The 17,170-nt window shown below is 37.4% G+C and overlaps 1 protein-coding gene across 2 annotated transcripts in view; it reads right to left on the bottom strand.

Annotated features, from left to right (window-relative positions):
* The window catches only part of LOC132094922 (ephrin type-A receptor 3-like), a 119,970-nt gene that overhangs the window by 7,421 nt on the left and 95,379 nt on the right, over positions 1-17,170 (bottom strand). For both annotated transcript variants that reach the window (XM_059499591.1, XM_059499590.1), the window contains exons 12-15: positions 16,056-16,117; positions 11,484-11,693; positions 8,766-8,915; positions 4,235-4,428 (exon numbers count right to left, since the gene is read on the bottom strand). In XM_059499591.1, the coding sequence (XP_059355574.1) occupies positions 4,235-4,428; positions 8,766-8,915; positions 11,484-11,693; positions 16,056-16,117 (616 nt within the window). The remainder of the gene's footprint in view (positions 1-4,234; positions 4,429-8,765; positions 8,916-11,483; positions 11,694-16,055; positions 16,118-17,170) is intronic.

The following is a 17,170-nucleotide window of genomic DNA, read 5'->3' as shown; positions in this document are numbered from 1 at the left end:
TAAGCAAAGGCTAAACACAAAAGCCCTCAAACCCGATATGCAAGCTTGCATCCAAGGTCTCCATACGGAAATACCTGTAGAGAAGTGGGACTGATTCTCTCCATCTGTGTTATGGCAAGCATTCCGTAGCAAGAAAGCAATACATTTAGGAATGTTTATTCGAATACACAGGCATCTCTGTTTCTGATGACTTCCCATTGTTCACATTCCAATACTAGTTTCCATTGTTTATTGCATGGGAAAAGGCTAACTTATTAACCAAAGCATTTACTTTAAATACAGTATATATAAGTGAAGTTGAATTAGCTACCCAATTAACTGAACAAACTTTTGACATGTTACTTGCAGATACAGTTTGGAAATATTTATATGTAATCCTTTTATGCTCACATGAAAAAATATTAATAATTTTCAGTAAATACTATATTTCTATTTCTTTACTATACTTCATTTGAGGTGTCTATAGTTTCTGACAAACAATGTATGGGTATGCTAGATAAAATATAGATGTTATAAATACAAGTGATCATGTCACAGCATCTGAAATCCATAATTCAGGTCCAATGGCACCTGATCAGAACCAGGGGATCAGACGGAAATGAGATTACAATTCCTTTGGGGACTGCTATTTATTTATATATTTATCTAAATATACAAATTAAGATAGCAGGAAGTGCACTCAGATCCACATGTTCCCAGTGTTCCATTACTGTGTGTTGAATATAAAAGAATAATGTACGCTGAGTTGACTGGAAAAGAATGCTGAATGGATCCAAGTTACTTGGCAAAGAGGATCAGTAAGTGCTGACACAGCTCATTGAATAGAGCTGTCTGCAAGAACTGCACTGATGCACTCAGGATCTTTAGAAATCCTTTCCTAATGTCAGGAGAGAGTGGTTGAAGTTTCTTTTTAACAATGTCTTTGATAGTTTTAGTCTAACCTTCACCGCTTGAGCAGCACATTTATGTGCCAGTTGTTTTGTGAATCTTTCTAAATGTGATGCAGCTTTGTTAAAAGACTGACATATTTTAGGATGGGACCTGCAGACCTGCAGCTTGTAACTATGTGCACAGCACTGCTGTATCTAATTTCACATGCAAGTTTACATTTAGTCTTAAAGGTACAGCAAGAACCAAATGAAACGGAATGGAACGAATCAAAACACAAAAGGAAAGAAAAGGAAAGAAAACACACACACACACACACACACACACACACACACACACACACACACACACACACACACAAAACACAAAGCAGAGCATACCCCCCCCCCCAAAAAAAAATAAAAATAAAAAGCAAAATCAAAAAACAAAGGAAAACAAACAGTATGTAACAAACAGTTTAAAACAAAACAAAAACAATTAATTTCATTATATTTGTCAGAGAAAACTAAATTCTAAACTTAATAATGGCACATAAAAACAGTAAATAAAAAGTATTTTATAACCCTTTTAATTAAATGAGTTCTGTCTTATTTTTTATCAATTAATTCATTAATTAAAAAAATCACAGTCAAATATGTCCACAAAATATGTTAAGGTTGGTTTATTATTGTTTATGTATTGTATTTCCAATGCCATTCAATATGAAAACTAGGGCTGCACAATGTGTCGTTTAAGCATCGATATCGCGATGTACGAATCCACGATAGTCACATCGCAGGATGTGCGATGTAGGCTGTCGTAGTTGATCCGTTATTCATTAACTGTACGGGCCAGCTGCTCCCCGGCCCTTGATGAATGTGATTTGCGGATTAATTGCACAGGTTAACCATCATAGAGTGAAAGTTTATCATTTGCTTGTGTTTTTAAGTCCTGTCAGTTTAACAGGGCAGAGAGAGAGAGCGCGAGAGAGAGAGAGAGCGAGAGAGAGAGACAGAGGGAGAGAGAAAGAGAGAGTGCACGTGTGAGAGAGAGAGAGAGCGAGAGAGAGAGAGAGAGAGAGAGCGCTCGCGATAGAGACAGAGGGAGAGACAGGGAGAGAGAGAGAGAGAGAGCGAGCGAGTGCTCACCGTCTTCAAACAACACGAGCGCTGTCTTGCTCTTTCTCCCTAGCGCATATTAATCAATTGACACGATGGTGTCGATGTTTCAATCATTTAAAATGAGAATGTAAGTGTGCTCACCCCATTTTTGTTTGTAAGAAAAAATTTGATTAGATTTCATATCGCAATATATATCGCAGAAAAATTATATAGTTTAATATAGTATAAATTGATGCAATAATTGTCGCCCAAACAAACTACAGAACCTAATATTTACCAGTGGGCCTATTATTTAGTATTCTTTCATTAAAATGGATCTCACACATTTATTACCATGTTAAATGCTGGAAAAAGAAAAGATTGATCACAGTTAACTGACTCACTCAGCTACTTAAATTATATGAGTCTACAATATGGGAATATGATACATAATGTGTATTTGTAATTATAAAGGTACATGGGAATGAAAAAGCAGAGAGGAAAACCAAGAGATGTCCAGTACTCTTTTGTGTGTTACGATGTGCTGCTGCATCCTTTTCACAAAAAAAATTTGAAAAAGAAAATCTTTGTTGTTGGGTATAGAGGTGATAGCTTAAGCTCTGATGTATACACACTGCATTTGACTGCATCAGCTGCTGGCGTCAGAGATCTGAGGCATCCGTCGACAGGAGCACAAGAGGCCAGAGGGAGAGGATGAAGAGAGGTAAACACTCGGCCTCTCTGCTGGTTCCCTCTCTTTTCTTTTGCTTTCCTCTCTCCCCTCTGGTGTAGTGACCTCTAAATAACCGAGGCTGCTTAGTATCATGTTTTTAAAGTTCTCTAGGGATGGGAAAGGAGGGCGGACGTTCCTCACGTAGAAACATCTGGGTAGCTTCGTCACGGACAAGAATGCATCTCTTGCTGTGAAAAGGCTCTGGGATCATGCACCTACTTTCATCCCGAGAGAGCCGACATTTTACTTCCGAACATCTGCACGCCATCTCTTTCTGGGTCTGGCCTTTAGGCCTAGGGTCCATCCATGAGAATAGCTGGGATGCCGTCCCATCAGCATGCAGGGCATGTAGATAAATGAAGTGCAAGGGCTTGGACGCAGCTGTGACTGTAGACCGGCGGCAGAGGAACCTGAGTGTGTCTCGCCAGGAGAGCCATAAATCACCTGGGCACAGCACTGGACCCCAAACGGCCATGTTAAAAGCCAATCAGGAAAATTACATGCTAACTCCCTGGGACCCATTTTCACTTTCTTAAGAAACCATTAGTCACTGTTACATACTTCATAATAATAAAGCTACTGGTTGTACCACTTACGTCCACACTACACGGGGCAACCCATAACAGACGAAACCTCTAGTTAATTGAGTCTTATTACAGCACAGGAAAGTAGAGTAGGAATTTATTTTGAGGAAAATATTGTGAGATTAAATATTAATTACCAGACACCATGAGGTACTGCCACATACTCCCCATAGAACACCCTGTTCTCAAATCTAGTAACATCAGGATGCATAAAAGCCTTGTAATACAAATAAAAGTGCATAGGAACTGACACTGGGTGATGATGGCTCACAGTCACCAATCCAATGAATCCCAAAGATGTCCAGTGGGGTTCAAGCCTGGACTTTGTGCAGAATTGTGCAGGAAGTATTTCCACACCCCAAAATGTCAACTCCTTTCAAAACAGACCTTGCACAAGAGCACTGTCATGCTGGAACAGGAAAAGGTCCTTTCCCAAACTGTTTACCACAAAGTACACAAATCTAGAATGTCATGAGTAAGACTTCACTGGAATTAAGGGGTCTTGGCAAATCCGTTAACCAGAATGGGGTGTTAACTTTGGACCACATTGTGTATAATACTTTGAATAAGATTAGCAATACATCCTGTATAGTAGAGAAACAGGATGTCAGCAAATGTTTATCACAAACACGGCCTGTCTGACTGAGAACTGTTTCTGCAAACTGGCTCCAAAAATAAACCGATTTTGTCTAGAAAAATAATCTGCAGAAAATAATGCAGCCTCAAGAGCAGCTCAGTCATAACTGTATGTGACCATCTGTAGGAGTGTGTGATTAATCTAGACCTGAGGGGAAGATACAAATTAGAGTTCAGGAAGAAGAGAGAGCATTTCCTTTCATTAGGGAGCATGAGAAGATGATCTGAACGTGATACGAAGCAAAGAAAGAGCAATTTGGGATCAGAACAAGCATTAGGACTTGGTCCAAAGCCAGTCCTCCTGGGTGACATACCTGGATGTGGTGCTGGCTGTGATTTTGAGACTGCTGGGATTACGGATGAGCTTGTCCAGGATGCTGACAATCTGCTCAAATTTCGGCCGGTTGTTTCGGTCCTTCTGCCAGCAGTCTAGCATCAGCTGGTAAAGCGTGGCAGGGCATTCCATGGGCGGGGGAAGACGGTAGCCCTCATCTACTGCTTTTATCACCTGAGGCACATGAGAAAATATCGTTAAATTCTGTCATACTGTCTGAAGGTGCGGTCACATTAGAAATGTTTTCTGGGCAAAACACTTTCATTGTCAATTGACAAATATTGCAACGATGTATGAAGCACAACTCACACAGAGGTCCCTTCCAAACCAAGCAGTTTTCAATATGAATCTGTTGCGAAATGGGGATAAATTGGGAATTTTTTCATCCTCACTAATTCCTATTGAAATGACTGGATTTCATGAAAACTTGCGAACAAGCATAGAAGGCCACACCTTCTCATCTCTTTTTGTGTTTCACAGAAGAAATTATAACATAAAACTTTGGAGCAACATGCGGGTGAGTAAATTCTGACAGAATTTCCATTTTTGGATTTTTGGGTGAACTATTTCTTTAAAGATGAGGCCCTGAAGTTTGCCTAATGATTCTGTTCAATTTCCTGTCCTTTGAGTTCCTCAGGACATATTTCTTCCACGCATTCCAACTGTCACCATCCAGTAGGATGAAACAAAAATAAAGCACTTCCATTCATGCAACAACACAAAATCAATAGCCTCATAAGTGCTCCAGATCTGTAACTCCCTTTTGCTTTTCATAACTCGATCATAAGCGCTGCCATAAACCAGTTCAAATAAACTCTCAGGGCCTTATTTGTTCAGGGTGAAGTTACTGAACTGCAGCAACAAGGGCACTGCTCAGGGTCATCGCTAAAGAACTAATAACAATGTCAACACAACAAGATTTCATAACAAACCACTACACATTTATCACAATTCCACACATGGCTCTTGGTCTTAACTTTCTATAAGAATTATAGCATAATAGTTTCTCTTGGCCTGTGAATTGAAAAGCACATTTTCTCCATTGGGTGCTCATTGAGTGTCTTTGTGAAGCTAGCCTTAGTAGCTAACATTTTCATTAATTAAGAGCAGCATTATTAGTCTAGCCATACAAAACAAACTTGGTAGCTGGCTGATCATGGAAAATCTTGCTAATTTAATTATATTGTTTGTTTGCCAAGACAGGACAATTTACTCACTCACTGTTGTTCCAAACTCTTAAGGGCCATTCACACAGAATGTGTTCTTCGATTCTACTGTGCTAATTTTCCATTGTTTTTCTGTGTAAACAAGTGCTAGACGGACATGTATGACTTTTGCAGCATCTCACACATGACATAGTGCTTTGAAAACATGGTGCTTAAGTTAAAATAAGGTTTAGATCATAAGATGGACTGTTAAAACTTTTAAAAAACGAGACCTTGCGGGTTTTCACAATTTCACTGCCCTGTCTTGCATTTTTGCTCTTTTAAAAAAAAGTGTTCTGTGCTAATGGCCTCCACTTATGAAAATTAACCATGGTTTATTTTAGTAAAAATGTAGTAACCAAGGTTTTTTTTCTTTCTATTTTTGCCGTATTGATTACCATTTGTATAACCACAGTTTTATTACAAATACCATGGTTAGACTATACTTTGTATAACAAACCCATGGTTAATTTGTAGTTACCATGGTTTAACTATAGTAACCTTGTTTTTTTATTATTTGTAGTAAACCATGGTTAATTGAAAAATGTGAGATGCTTTTGAACTTGTAACTTTTTTGAATTCTGCAATTTTAGAATGCTGTGTGATGACTGAGAAACTGCAAAAGATGCGATACACAAGTGCAATGGTCAAACACATCCGTCTAGTACATTTACATAGAAAAACAAAAGAAAAGGAGTGTAGTAGAATTGAAAAACAGGATCTGTGTGTAGGGCCCCTCAAAGGGTTAGTTCACCCAATAATCAAAATCATGTAATTAATAACTCACCCTCATGTTGTTCCAAACCCGTAAGACCTTCATTTATCTTTGGAAAACAGTTTAAGATATTTTAGATTTAGTCCGAGAGCTCTCAGTCCCTCCATTGAAGCTGTGTGTACGGTATACTGTCCATGTCCAGAAAGGTAAGAAAAACATCATCAAAGTAGTCCATGTGACATCAGAGGGTCAGTTAGAATATTTTGAAGCATCGAATATACATTTTGGTCCAAAAATAGCAAAAACTACGACTTTATTCAGCATTGTCTTCCGTGTCTGTTCTGAGAGAGTTCAAAACAAAGCAGTTTGTGATATCTGGTTCACGAACGAATCACTCGATGTAACCGGATCTTCTTGAACCAGTTCACCAAATCGAACTGAATCATTTTAAACGGTTTGCGTCTCCAATACGCATTAATCCACAAATGACTTAAGCTGTTATCTTTTTTAATGTGGCTGACACTCCCTCTGAGTTTAAACAAACCAATATCCGAAGTAATTCATTTACTCCAACAGTACACTGACTGAACTGCTGTGAATAGAGAACTGATGATGAACACAGAGCCGAGGCAGATAATGACTCGTTCACGAGTCAAGAACCGTTTATGTCAGACGTGTCCGATTCGAGAACCGAGGAGCTGATGATACTGCACATGTGTGATTCAGCGTGAAGCAGACTGACACACAGAGCGTCTGAACCAAACTGATTCTTTTGGTGATTGATTCTGAACTGACTCTGTGCTAAAGTTATGAGCCCAAGTAAACCGAAGGCTTGAATCAAGGGCAATCATCGCCGGCGTTTAAAAGAACGGCGTTAGGTAACGACGTTATTTTTTCAGTAATGGGGTAATCTAACTAATTACTTTTCCCGTCGTTACAACGCCGTTAACGTTACTGAACGTCAAATGTGGTGCGTTATGCATTGATTTAATATGCAATACGAACGCACCCCTGGCTCACACAGCAAGTGAGCAGGTGGGTTAATAACGAGATAAGCGATTATGATTGGCTAAGGCAGAGTCATGTGTTTCATGGTAGCCAATCAGAGCCAGTGTTTTTACACACAAGCGCCAGCGGCGCCAAACATACACAGTCACACACACACAACAGCTACACAGTGATTCGCAGCAGCAGGAATATTGGCGAGTTAGGAGCAATCCGATGAAAAGTTGGCATTTTCAAGGTGGAGATATAAGCACTACTTTAAATTCATTGTAGTCAAAGGCAAGAACGTACATGTAATGTGTACATGTAATGTGTGACACGCATCTACAAAGCTAGTGGCCAAAAACACTTTTCTTACAAAGAGTGCAGGATAAAACTCTTGCTGTCTGTTGACGTGCAATAAATCTCGAAAGTTATGTACGAACAGCTGTCTGTTCTACTTATTTCAACTGACTTGTGAAAACTGCTAAAAAAAAAAAAAAAAAAAAAAAAAATTCTTTGACATATAGCAACTTTTTTTTTTTTTTTTTTTTTTTTTACAGTAACGCAAATAGTTACTTTCCCTGGTAACGAGTTACTTTTATTATAGAGTAATTCAGTTACTAACTCAGTTACTTTTTGGAACAAGTAGTGAGTAACTATAACTAATTACTTTTTTAAAGTAACTTTCCCAACAGTGATCATCGCAAATGACGTCATTACGTCGAGCGCAAAAGAACCGGTGAACCGTTTTCTTCAAACGGTTTATTGAATCGAACTGTCCGAAAGAACTACTGGTGATCCGAAAACCCGATGCAACCGGTTCTTGACTCGTGAACGAGTCAATCATTCATTCATTATCTGCCTCGGCTCGGTGTTCATCTTCAGTTCTCTCTTCACAGCAGTTCAGTCAGTGTACTGTTTGAGTAAATGAATTACTTCGGATATTGGTTTGTTTAAACTCAGAGGGAGTGTCAGCCACATTAAAAAAGTTAACAGCTTAAGTCATTTGTGGATTAATGCTTATTGGAGACGCAAACCGTTTAAAACGATTCAGTTCGATTTGGTGAACTGGTTCAAAAAGATCTGGTTACATCGAATGATTCGTTCGCGAACCGGATATGACAAACTGCAGTGTTTTGAACTCTCTCACAACAGACACGGAAGAGAAGACAATGCTGAATAAAGTCGTAGTTTTTGCTATTTTTGGACCAAAATGTATTTTCGATGCTTCAAAATATTCTAACTGACCCTCTGATGTCACATGGACTACTTTGATGATGTTTTTCTTACCTTTCTGGACATGGACAGTATACCGTACACACAGTTTCAATGGAGGGACTGAGAGCTCTCGGACTAAATCTAAAATATCTTAAACTGTGTTCCGAAGATAAACGGAGGTCTTACTGGTTTGGAACGACATGAGGGTGAGTTATTAATTACATAATTTTGATTATTGGGTGAACTAACCCTTTAAGATGTAATTTGTCCTGTGGAATACATAGGGCACCTTTTTAAAAGGCTCTTCAAATCAAATCAAACATATGTCTCACTGATCTATTTTGGCAGGAAATACGTTTGATTATTCTGACAGCTGCTCTACTCACGTCCTGATTGGACATCTCCCAATAAGGTCTTTCTCCATAAGACATGACCTCCCATAGGACAATCCCGTAGCTCCATACGTCACTTGCCGAGGTGAACTTGCGATAGGCGATGGCCTCTGGCGCGGTCCATCGGATTGGAATCTTGCCACCCTGTAAACACACAAAATCCATCTGTCAAGGAGACATTTTGCCATCTGTGACAGTATCCAAACACATATTTCTACTATTAGTTAAATAACAAACATGAACTCTAACTTTCACATGCCAGATCATGTAATCTGTATGCATTGGCGTTTAAAGCAGGCCATATGTAAAGTGTCAGAGCGGATGAAGGGGGTATTTCTGAAAGGGCCGTGCATCTAATGAATGAAATTCAAAGTTTGAAACAAGCTCTGAGATGCCATTAGGATTTGTTTGTGTTAGCGGAATTACTGTACAGCACATGTGTTGATGTGATTTAAACACAACCTCTAGCTGCACCACCAGTTCAAGGGAGCCTTGCTCTACGCGGGCCCCTTCATACAGCATTATTAGCAAATTATGGTTAGATTTACCAATCTAGTGTGGTCTTCGCACTGCAAAGAAAAGACAGAATGTGAAGTAAATATGGTTGAGTTTCCATTTATAATATTTTATGAACTCTACACTTTATAAGAATAAAGGTTCTTTGGTTAAATGAAGAGCCTTTAACACCCACAGAATCTTTCCAATTTATAAAAAAAGGGCAGTGGAAAAACGTACTTTAGATTTTTAAAATGTTCTTCACATTAACAAAACAAAACCAAATGAAACCAAACCAAACCAAACCAAACAAAACAAAAAAGTTTTCTTTAAGAAAGTCTCAAGTCTTTGGGGAATCAAAAATGGTTCTTCTATGCAATAATCCTAAACTACATAATCCATTTTTGGAGAGTATGTATGTGCATTTATCAGTGCTTATATGTGAATAAGCACCTAAATTAAATGTGTTCATCATATAAATTGATATATCACTTCAGGGGACATGGATTAAACTGCTTGATTCATTTAGATTACTTTCATGATGTCTTTACAAATTTTTTGAAGCTTCTGGCTACATGGACTTTCAATGGAGGGACAGAAATTTCTCAGGTTTCATTAAACCACATGGAACAACATGCAGACGAGTAACATGTGACAGAGTTTTAATTTTTGGTTTAACAATCCCTTAAAGGCATAAAAAACAACTAAAATAGTATTTTGGCTCTAAAGGGCAGGACTTCTTAAAACCACCGATTTTGTATTCATTTTTTCTACAAGTGATCCAGTTCCTCCACCTATTCTATCTTTGCTCTTGGTTTGCGGTATGCCACCACCTTCATCGATCCTGTCCTCATCTCTGAAAGCTGGCTGGGCTTGTTTCATATGCTCAGGTCCTGTCTCTCTCTCCGAGGATCAGAGTTGTATTTACCCAGCTCGGCTGCTGTCGTAACTCTACACTCAACCTTCAAGAAGGAGGTAGACTGAGAGAGAACAGGGTAGAGCCAAAGCCAACCAGCAACCTGGCCAAGTCACACAATTCCTACCCCACATTCTCCAAACACAAGGCCTTTAAAAAATAAACCCACTTGTGCACAGGCCTCCCCATTGAGCACGTACAAACAGTCCCTGAAAGATCACTGCTATTGAATGTAAAATGTGACATGATGTATCCATTGGGTTTAATAGAAAGGAAAGGCAAAAGTTGCCAGCATTCTTGTGGATTCGAGGGTCTTGTAGCCACACGATGATGCAGTGGGGGGTCAAGTTGTAACGGTAAAAACATACATTTACGTTGGCTGTCAGACACAAGTAAAACCCAACAAATTTAGGTTTATCTAAGTAATAACATGTTGGACCTCCCCTCCCCAGCATATGCCATGTATCATTGTAACACTTACGTTAGGTGACACTTGTATTGGTAATTTAAGAAGCAATATCTCTTAAAGCCTCACATGCAGTGGATTTATGCCTGACTCTAAGTGTATTTATGCATTAGTTATCTCTTCTGATAATGGATGATGCTCTTAAGAATGAGAGTGACGAATATGGTTATTAATTCCAGGGAATGAAGATCAGACATGCTGGCTGGGAGGAGACAGTGAGCTTGTCGATCATGGTCTGGTCCATATGAAATTTGCTCTGTAGGTTTCACATAGCCTGTCCCTATTGTGTCATTTCAGCTGCTAAAAGAGTCTAGTCCTCTCAACCCTGTTTAACACATTTTTACCATGTTTCAAATCCTTCCACAGAATCAGCAGAGATCTGGGTCTAATCATGGCTGAGAGAAAACCTTCAATTTGAGGCTTGCTAATAAGGCACTAAAACATGTTCTCATTCCTCAAATCTAAACCTTGTGAAGCATTTTTGTTTGCTATATGAGCACAAAAAAGTCTCTGTCTGTCTGTCTGTCTGTCTGTCTGTCTGTCTGTCTATCTATCTATCTATCTATCTATCTATCTATCTATCTATCTATCTATCTATCTATCTATCTATCTATCTATCTATCTATCTATCACTGTTCAAACATTTGTGGTCAGTAAGTTATGTGAGTGAGTAGTATACAAATCATGTTTTTATGTGAGGCATAGCAATTGGTAAAATTCCTTGTTATAGCATTTTCTTTTTTAAATTCCTTCTGAAGTTCTTCTGACCTAATCAAGCCCATATAACTCTAGTGCTGTATGCCAATCTCAGATGCTCGTGTTGGTGTTGACTTACTCTCGTGGTGTAGGCGGCTTCTGGGTCGTCCTCCAGCACTCTGGACAAGCCGAAGTCTGACACTTTACACACCAGGTTGCTGTTGACCAGGATGTTCCGAGCGGCCAAATCTCTGTGCACGTAACCCATATCCGACAGATACTTCATACCAGATGCGATGCCACGTAGCATGCCCACCAGCTGAATCACTGTGAACTGGGCGTCGTGTTTCTGACAGAGACGGGAAGAAGGGGAAAGTCAAATACAGTGTTTTATATCTACATAAGTATGAACATAAGTCATGCAACGGGTTCTGAAACACAATGGAACATTAGTGACTCATATCTCAAAACACTGCCTGACATTTCCAAAGTCATTTGTCTTGAGCTAACTCAAAACCACTCATGAAATGGCTTTGCTGAGAGCAGCAGATCTTTGAGTTTAATAAATAGGAGCGTTTGACTGTGTTTTTTTTTTTTTTGGTTCAATCCACGGTGTGCAGCAACTTGTTGAAGAATATAAATAGGATGTACACAAGAACACATCGCTGACTGCATTTCTGAACTGAAGCCCACTGGCAGGCTTGCGGGGTTTACACTGGTGCGTGTGAATAGGCCTTTTATACGAAGAATGATATGCTCAGGACTTGGAGATAAGCACCAGGGGAGGAAGAAATTCAGTAGGAGAGGGAGAGACCAGGCGGATGAGTGAGATAGCATTGATTTGTCAGGGAGCTCTGGAGAAATGTACCAAAAACAGGCAAACTGCAGTCTTAAAGCAATAGTTCTCTCAAAAATGCTTTTACTCATCTTCATGCAACTGGTTTGACTATTTCTTCTGTAAAACATAAAAGATGATATTTTAAAGAATGTACTGGTGACTCTTTTCCAAGCATGCAAACCAGTGTTTTTATTTGTTTCACTGATTTACTATTTATCATTTGTTAATATGTTTAATTAATACTTGACAACATTTTGATTTTGTGAATGTTCTGAGGATTTTATTTTTGTAATTTAATAAAATATTCAGTAGTTTCATTCATTGAGTTTTTATTAAGTTTTATTACTAGTTATTTTGGTACTTAAACTACAAGGAAATGATAAATTCTGCCTAGCCTTTCTGAAATACAGTCAAAAGTTTTTGAACAGTATACGATTTATGTTTATTTTTTATTTTTTGGAAATAAATTATAGGAATTAATCGTTTTATTTAGAAATTATTCTTTGAATTGATCAAAAGTAACGATAAAGACATTTATAATGATACAAAATATTTCTTTTTCAGATAGATGTTGTTCTTTTAAACTTTCTATTCATCAAAGAAACCTGAAAAAATTATACTCAGCTGTTTTCAAAATAATAATAATAATAATAATGTATAATAAATAAATAATAAAGAAATAAATTAATTTTTTAAAATATATTCAAATAGAAAACAGTTATAGTACACATATTTAAAAAAAAATACTACTTACTGTACTTTGGATCAAATAAATGCAAACTTGGTGAGCAGAAGAGAATTAAAAACATAAAAAAAACTTACTGTTCAAAGTGTAATTGTAGTGTAAATGTAATTTTTTAATATACGTTTATATTTTTTAGTTTTACATTATATCAGTTATTGTGTATTTAGTTCTAGTAATATTTGTTTGTTGGTTGGTTGTCTGGTTTTAGTTTAATTTAATAACTGATGCAAACTGGGACTTTCAAGTTTTTAAAAAGGATATATAAAATATTATGAACGTAGTCTGTAGGACTCATGCATTATATTTTAAATCTTCTGACGTCATATGATAACTATAGATGAGAAATAGACTAGGACAGTTAAATTGTTATCGTCTGAGAGAAGCACAAATATCATCTTTCTTTCTTTCTTTCTTTCTTTCTTTCTTTCTTTCTTTAACGAATCGTTTGATCCAGTTTCAGGAATCTGGTCTGAATGATTTATTCACAAATTCACTTCTCTCATAAACTTTCATAAACTCACAAAGAAAAGCTAGGGCAGATGTCAAAGATGTTTCAGTCAATCACTTCTTTCAGACTATTTCTCAAACAAAGCTATCTTATTGTCTCAAAAGACTTAACATATACAGCATGGGCACATGAACAACTTTCATGATACTAGTTTTTTCTGTACTTGACAGCTTCAGTTCCCATTCAATCCAGTTGCATAGAAAAAAACATCAGTGCATCCTCCAAAACTGTCTGCTTTTGTGTCCCACAGAACAAAGAAAATCAAACAGGTCTGGAACGACATGAGATGTAAACAATGTCAAAATCATTATTATTGTTTGAACTGTTCCTCTAGTTGTCCATTGCGAGTCTCCCTCTCATTCTGTGTCTCAGTCCACCCTATTTTCACTTTCTTTCTATGTTGAGTGTTTATGTACTGCATACAAACTATGTTTGGATGAAAATAAACCCTGGACCACCTGGAAGAGAAAGGAGCTCCGAGAGATTCAAAGGCTTGCTAATAATAGTGACATGAGCAGTGGCGAGGAAACTCGTTGCAGGGAGGATGACAGATCTCTTTGATAGAGTGCAGGCCAGGCTGCAGTGCGCAGGAAATTGCTGCAGAACACTGCGACTTTTCTCTGCTTTCTGGGAGTGGGATCCTGTGCAGACACACATACAGGTCCTGCTCACTCCACTCCCTGTTTGCTCAGGTTGTTTTAATAATCTGCCTTTGCATACTCATTTCAATAGAGCCATTAGTGTCCACTTTTTCCTAACAGATTTATTTATTTAAAGTTTTTTATGACAACAGTACAAACTTTGAATGGACATAAAAGTATTTGAAAATCAGCAAAGGATAAGCACTTACATTATTATCAATAGAAGACTTTTAAATGTAATATGTATTTGAAGTTTATTACAAAATTTTATTATATATACACTAACAATCGAAACTTTGGGTCAGTGTGCCTTTTGTAGGAAATTCATATTTTATTCAGCAAGGATGCATTAAATTGAAGACAGTAAATAAACTTAAAATGTTGCAAAGAACTTCTATTTCAAATCAATGTTGTTCTTTTGAACTTTCTGTCATTAAAGAATTCTGAAAAAAAATAAAAATAAATCACAGATTCCACAAAAACAGTTTTCAATACTGATAAAAAAATCTAATTAAATAATAATAATAATAATAATAATAAAGTTTCTTAAGCAGAAAATCAGCATATTATAATGATTTCTGAAGAATCATGTGACACTGATGATTGGAGTAATGATGCTGAAAATTCAGCTTTCCTTCATTGGAATAAATTACATTTTAAAATATACTAATATAGAAAACAGTTATTTTAATAATACATGTATTTCACAATTGTACTGTTTATTATTGATCTAATAATTGCAGCCTTGGTGAGCAGAAGACCAGAAGTAGTTTATACAAACACTGTGCTGATCTTCTCTGGTAACATTGATTTCTCTGATTGGTGGATCTTTCTTCAGGTTTATGGGTAATGTAGTTCTCCACTATAAATTCCACTATTCACATTTTTATTTTCTTCTTGAAAACACATCAACTTGTGGCTTCTATATCAGGCAAGAGCTTACTGTCATTGTGTCTTAAAAGGTTTGCACATTCTGGCCAGAAATGAATTACTCAACTGAGAAAATAAATGTGATTTTTACTCCCATAACCCAACTGTCGCACACTACAATAACTGCATAACAGTGGAGTCTCTCAATAAATTCACTACTGAACAAAAATGAATTTGCTCCACATTTTCAGATATTTTTACGAGTGCGAGGCCCATCCAATGCATCAAAGTCTGGCGTGTTCATTTTGTTCTCCAAATGGCAGATTGTCTGGCAAGTGCTGCTGGTGGTAAACTGTTGAAAAATGACACAAGGCTGATAAATTCATATGTCAGGTGTATTAGAGCCAAGGCAGGACGGCCGCAGCCAAAGGTTAAGCTGACCCATTTAATGAGCTCATTAGCGCATTTATCAGTGCTCTTCAGTTGGGCCGTCCCACAGCCTTGTTTATTTTCGCAGTGCGAGCGACGGGCAAAGAGGAAGTCATCTGAAGGACAGAGCATGCCCAGTCTGTTTAACTGGCACGGCCGGGCTGGCAGGCGGCGCGCCAGTCTCCCCAGTGCCACTTTAGGTCTGAGTACGAGCGAATCCGCTCTCTCTTCTGAACACAAGCCTGGTCTGTTCTGCGTGAGAGAATGAGGCCATTGTGGATACAAGCTCAAGTGAAATTCTGACACTACAAAGCATTTGAAACACAGGTAGTGTCAGTGTCTATTTAAAGAGGCCTCGGCTGCGAATACGAATGTGATGAAATTGGGCGACGTTGTGAACACAAAGGCACTGTTAAAAAAATCGAATCTCCCCCCAACAAAGAGAGAAATAGGGGAGTCAGCGGAGAGCAATTTGTGTCTGTTTGTATAAATGAGAATGAAATGTTCAGAGAGCTCGGGAGAATGTCAGGCATGTTGTGATAAGCAGGTACTGTGAGAAGAAGCAGGAGAAGCTAAGACGCAGATGGGTTTTTAAATGATTTTAAGATGAGCCCTCTGTGCCTCTCCTCTGATCATACATAATGGAGTCTCATTAAATGTGCTCAGTGTGTCACACTCACTCGCAGGAAGCCGTCCAAAGAGCCGTTCTCCATGTACTCGGTCACTATCATCACGGGTTTACCTGAGGAGAGAGAAAATTCAGACATGTCTCAGTCCAATCCAGAAAAGATGTGCCAAAACTGAGCTGTGCTTTGCTGTAGTGGTGTCATTTCTGCTGGAAGCTTGAATTACCCAATTTGCAAACTGATGAGCTCATGTTGGACAAAAGAAAACATCTTCAAAGACAGAAAAATATAATAGATTCAAAGGCAAGGATACGTTTGACCCATGAGTTTGGATTTATGGATGACGACTTCAAAAGTTATTTCAATCACGACGCTGAATCCGTCAAGACATGTTTTATGAAACGTGAATGGGTCGTGGAAACCTTTCAAGAACAGTTTTGAATTATTTAAATTTTAATTAAACATGTTTAATTGTCTGGGGTCAGTAAGGTTTAAATTTTTTTTTTTTTTATAAAGACAATTTGTGCTCACAAATAGTGCATTTATTTAATAAATATACAGTAAAATATATCAGTGAAATAGTATGACAATTTAAAATAACTGTAATATTTTTATATATTTTAAATGTATTTTTTCTGATTCTTCAGTCTCACATGGACCATCAGAAACGTTTATTTTAAATATAAATCCTTTTTTAACATTATAAATGTATTATAAACTGTTGCTTTTTTGCTGAATAAATAAATAAACGTTTGTGTGTGTGTTTATATATATATATATATATGCAATTCTGAGAAAATATAATGAGAAGATAATGATATATTGTTAAAGGTTAAATGTGACAACTGGTAAAGGCACTTTAGTCATCTTATATGTGTATATTCTTTTATTATTTCATTACCAAAAGTGACATTAATGTAGCCATTTTTTAACTTATCTTTAAATGATCAGAAATCGACTTTCTTAACTTGCCTAATATGGTTGGTAATATTTAATGTGCTGCCTTTAATTTGTGCTGAATAGTAAAACATACTGTATAGTGTATCTCAGTATTTTGTTTTTATTACAGGAATGAAAACTGAAAGAAAGAAAGAAAGAAAGAAAGAAAGAAAGAAAGAAAGGGAAATATGCTTAATTGCCATGAAAATGCCATTATTTCAAGCAGAATA

Source organism: Carassius carassius, chromosome 19 (assembly GCF_963082965.1).
Source record: "Carassius carassius chromosome 19, fCarCar2.1, whole genome shotgun sequence".
Classification (NCBI taxonomy): domain Eukaryota; kingdom Metazoa; phylum Chordata; class Actinopteri; order Cypriniformes; family Cyprinidae; genus Carassius; species Carassius carassius.
The sequence above is the reverse complement of the archived record's forward strand: the minus strand, read 5'-3'. Positions and strand labels throughout refer to the sequence as shown.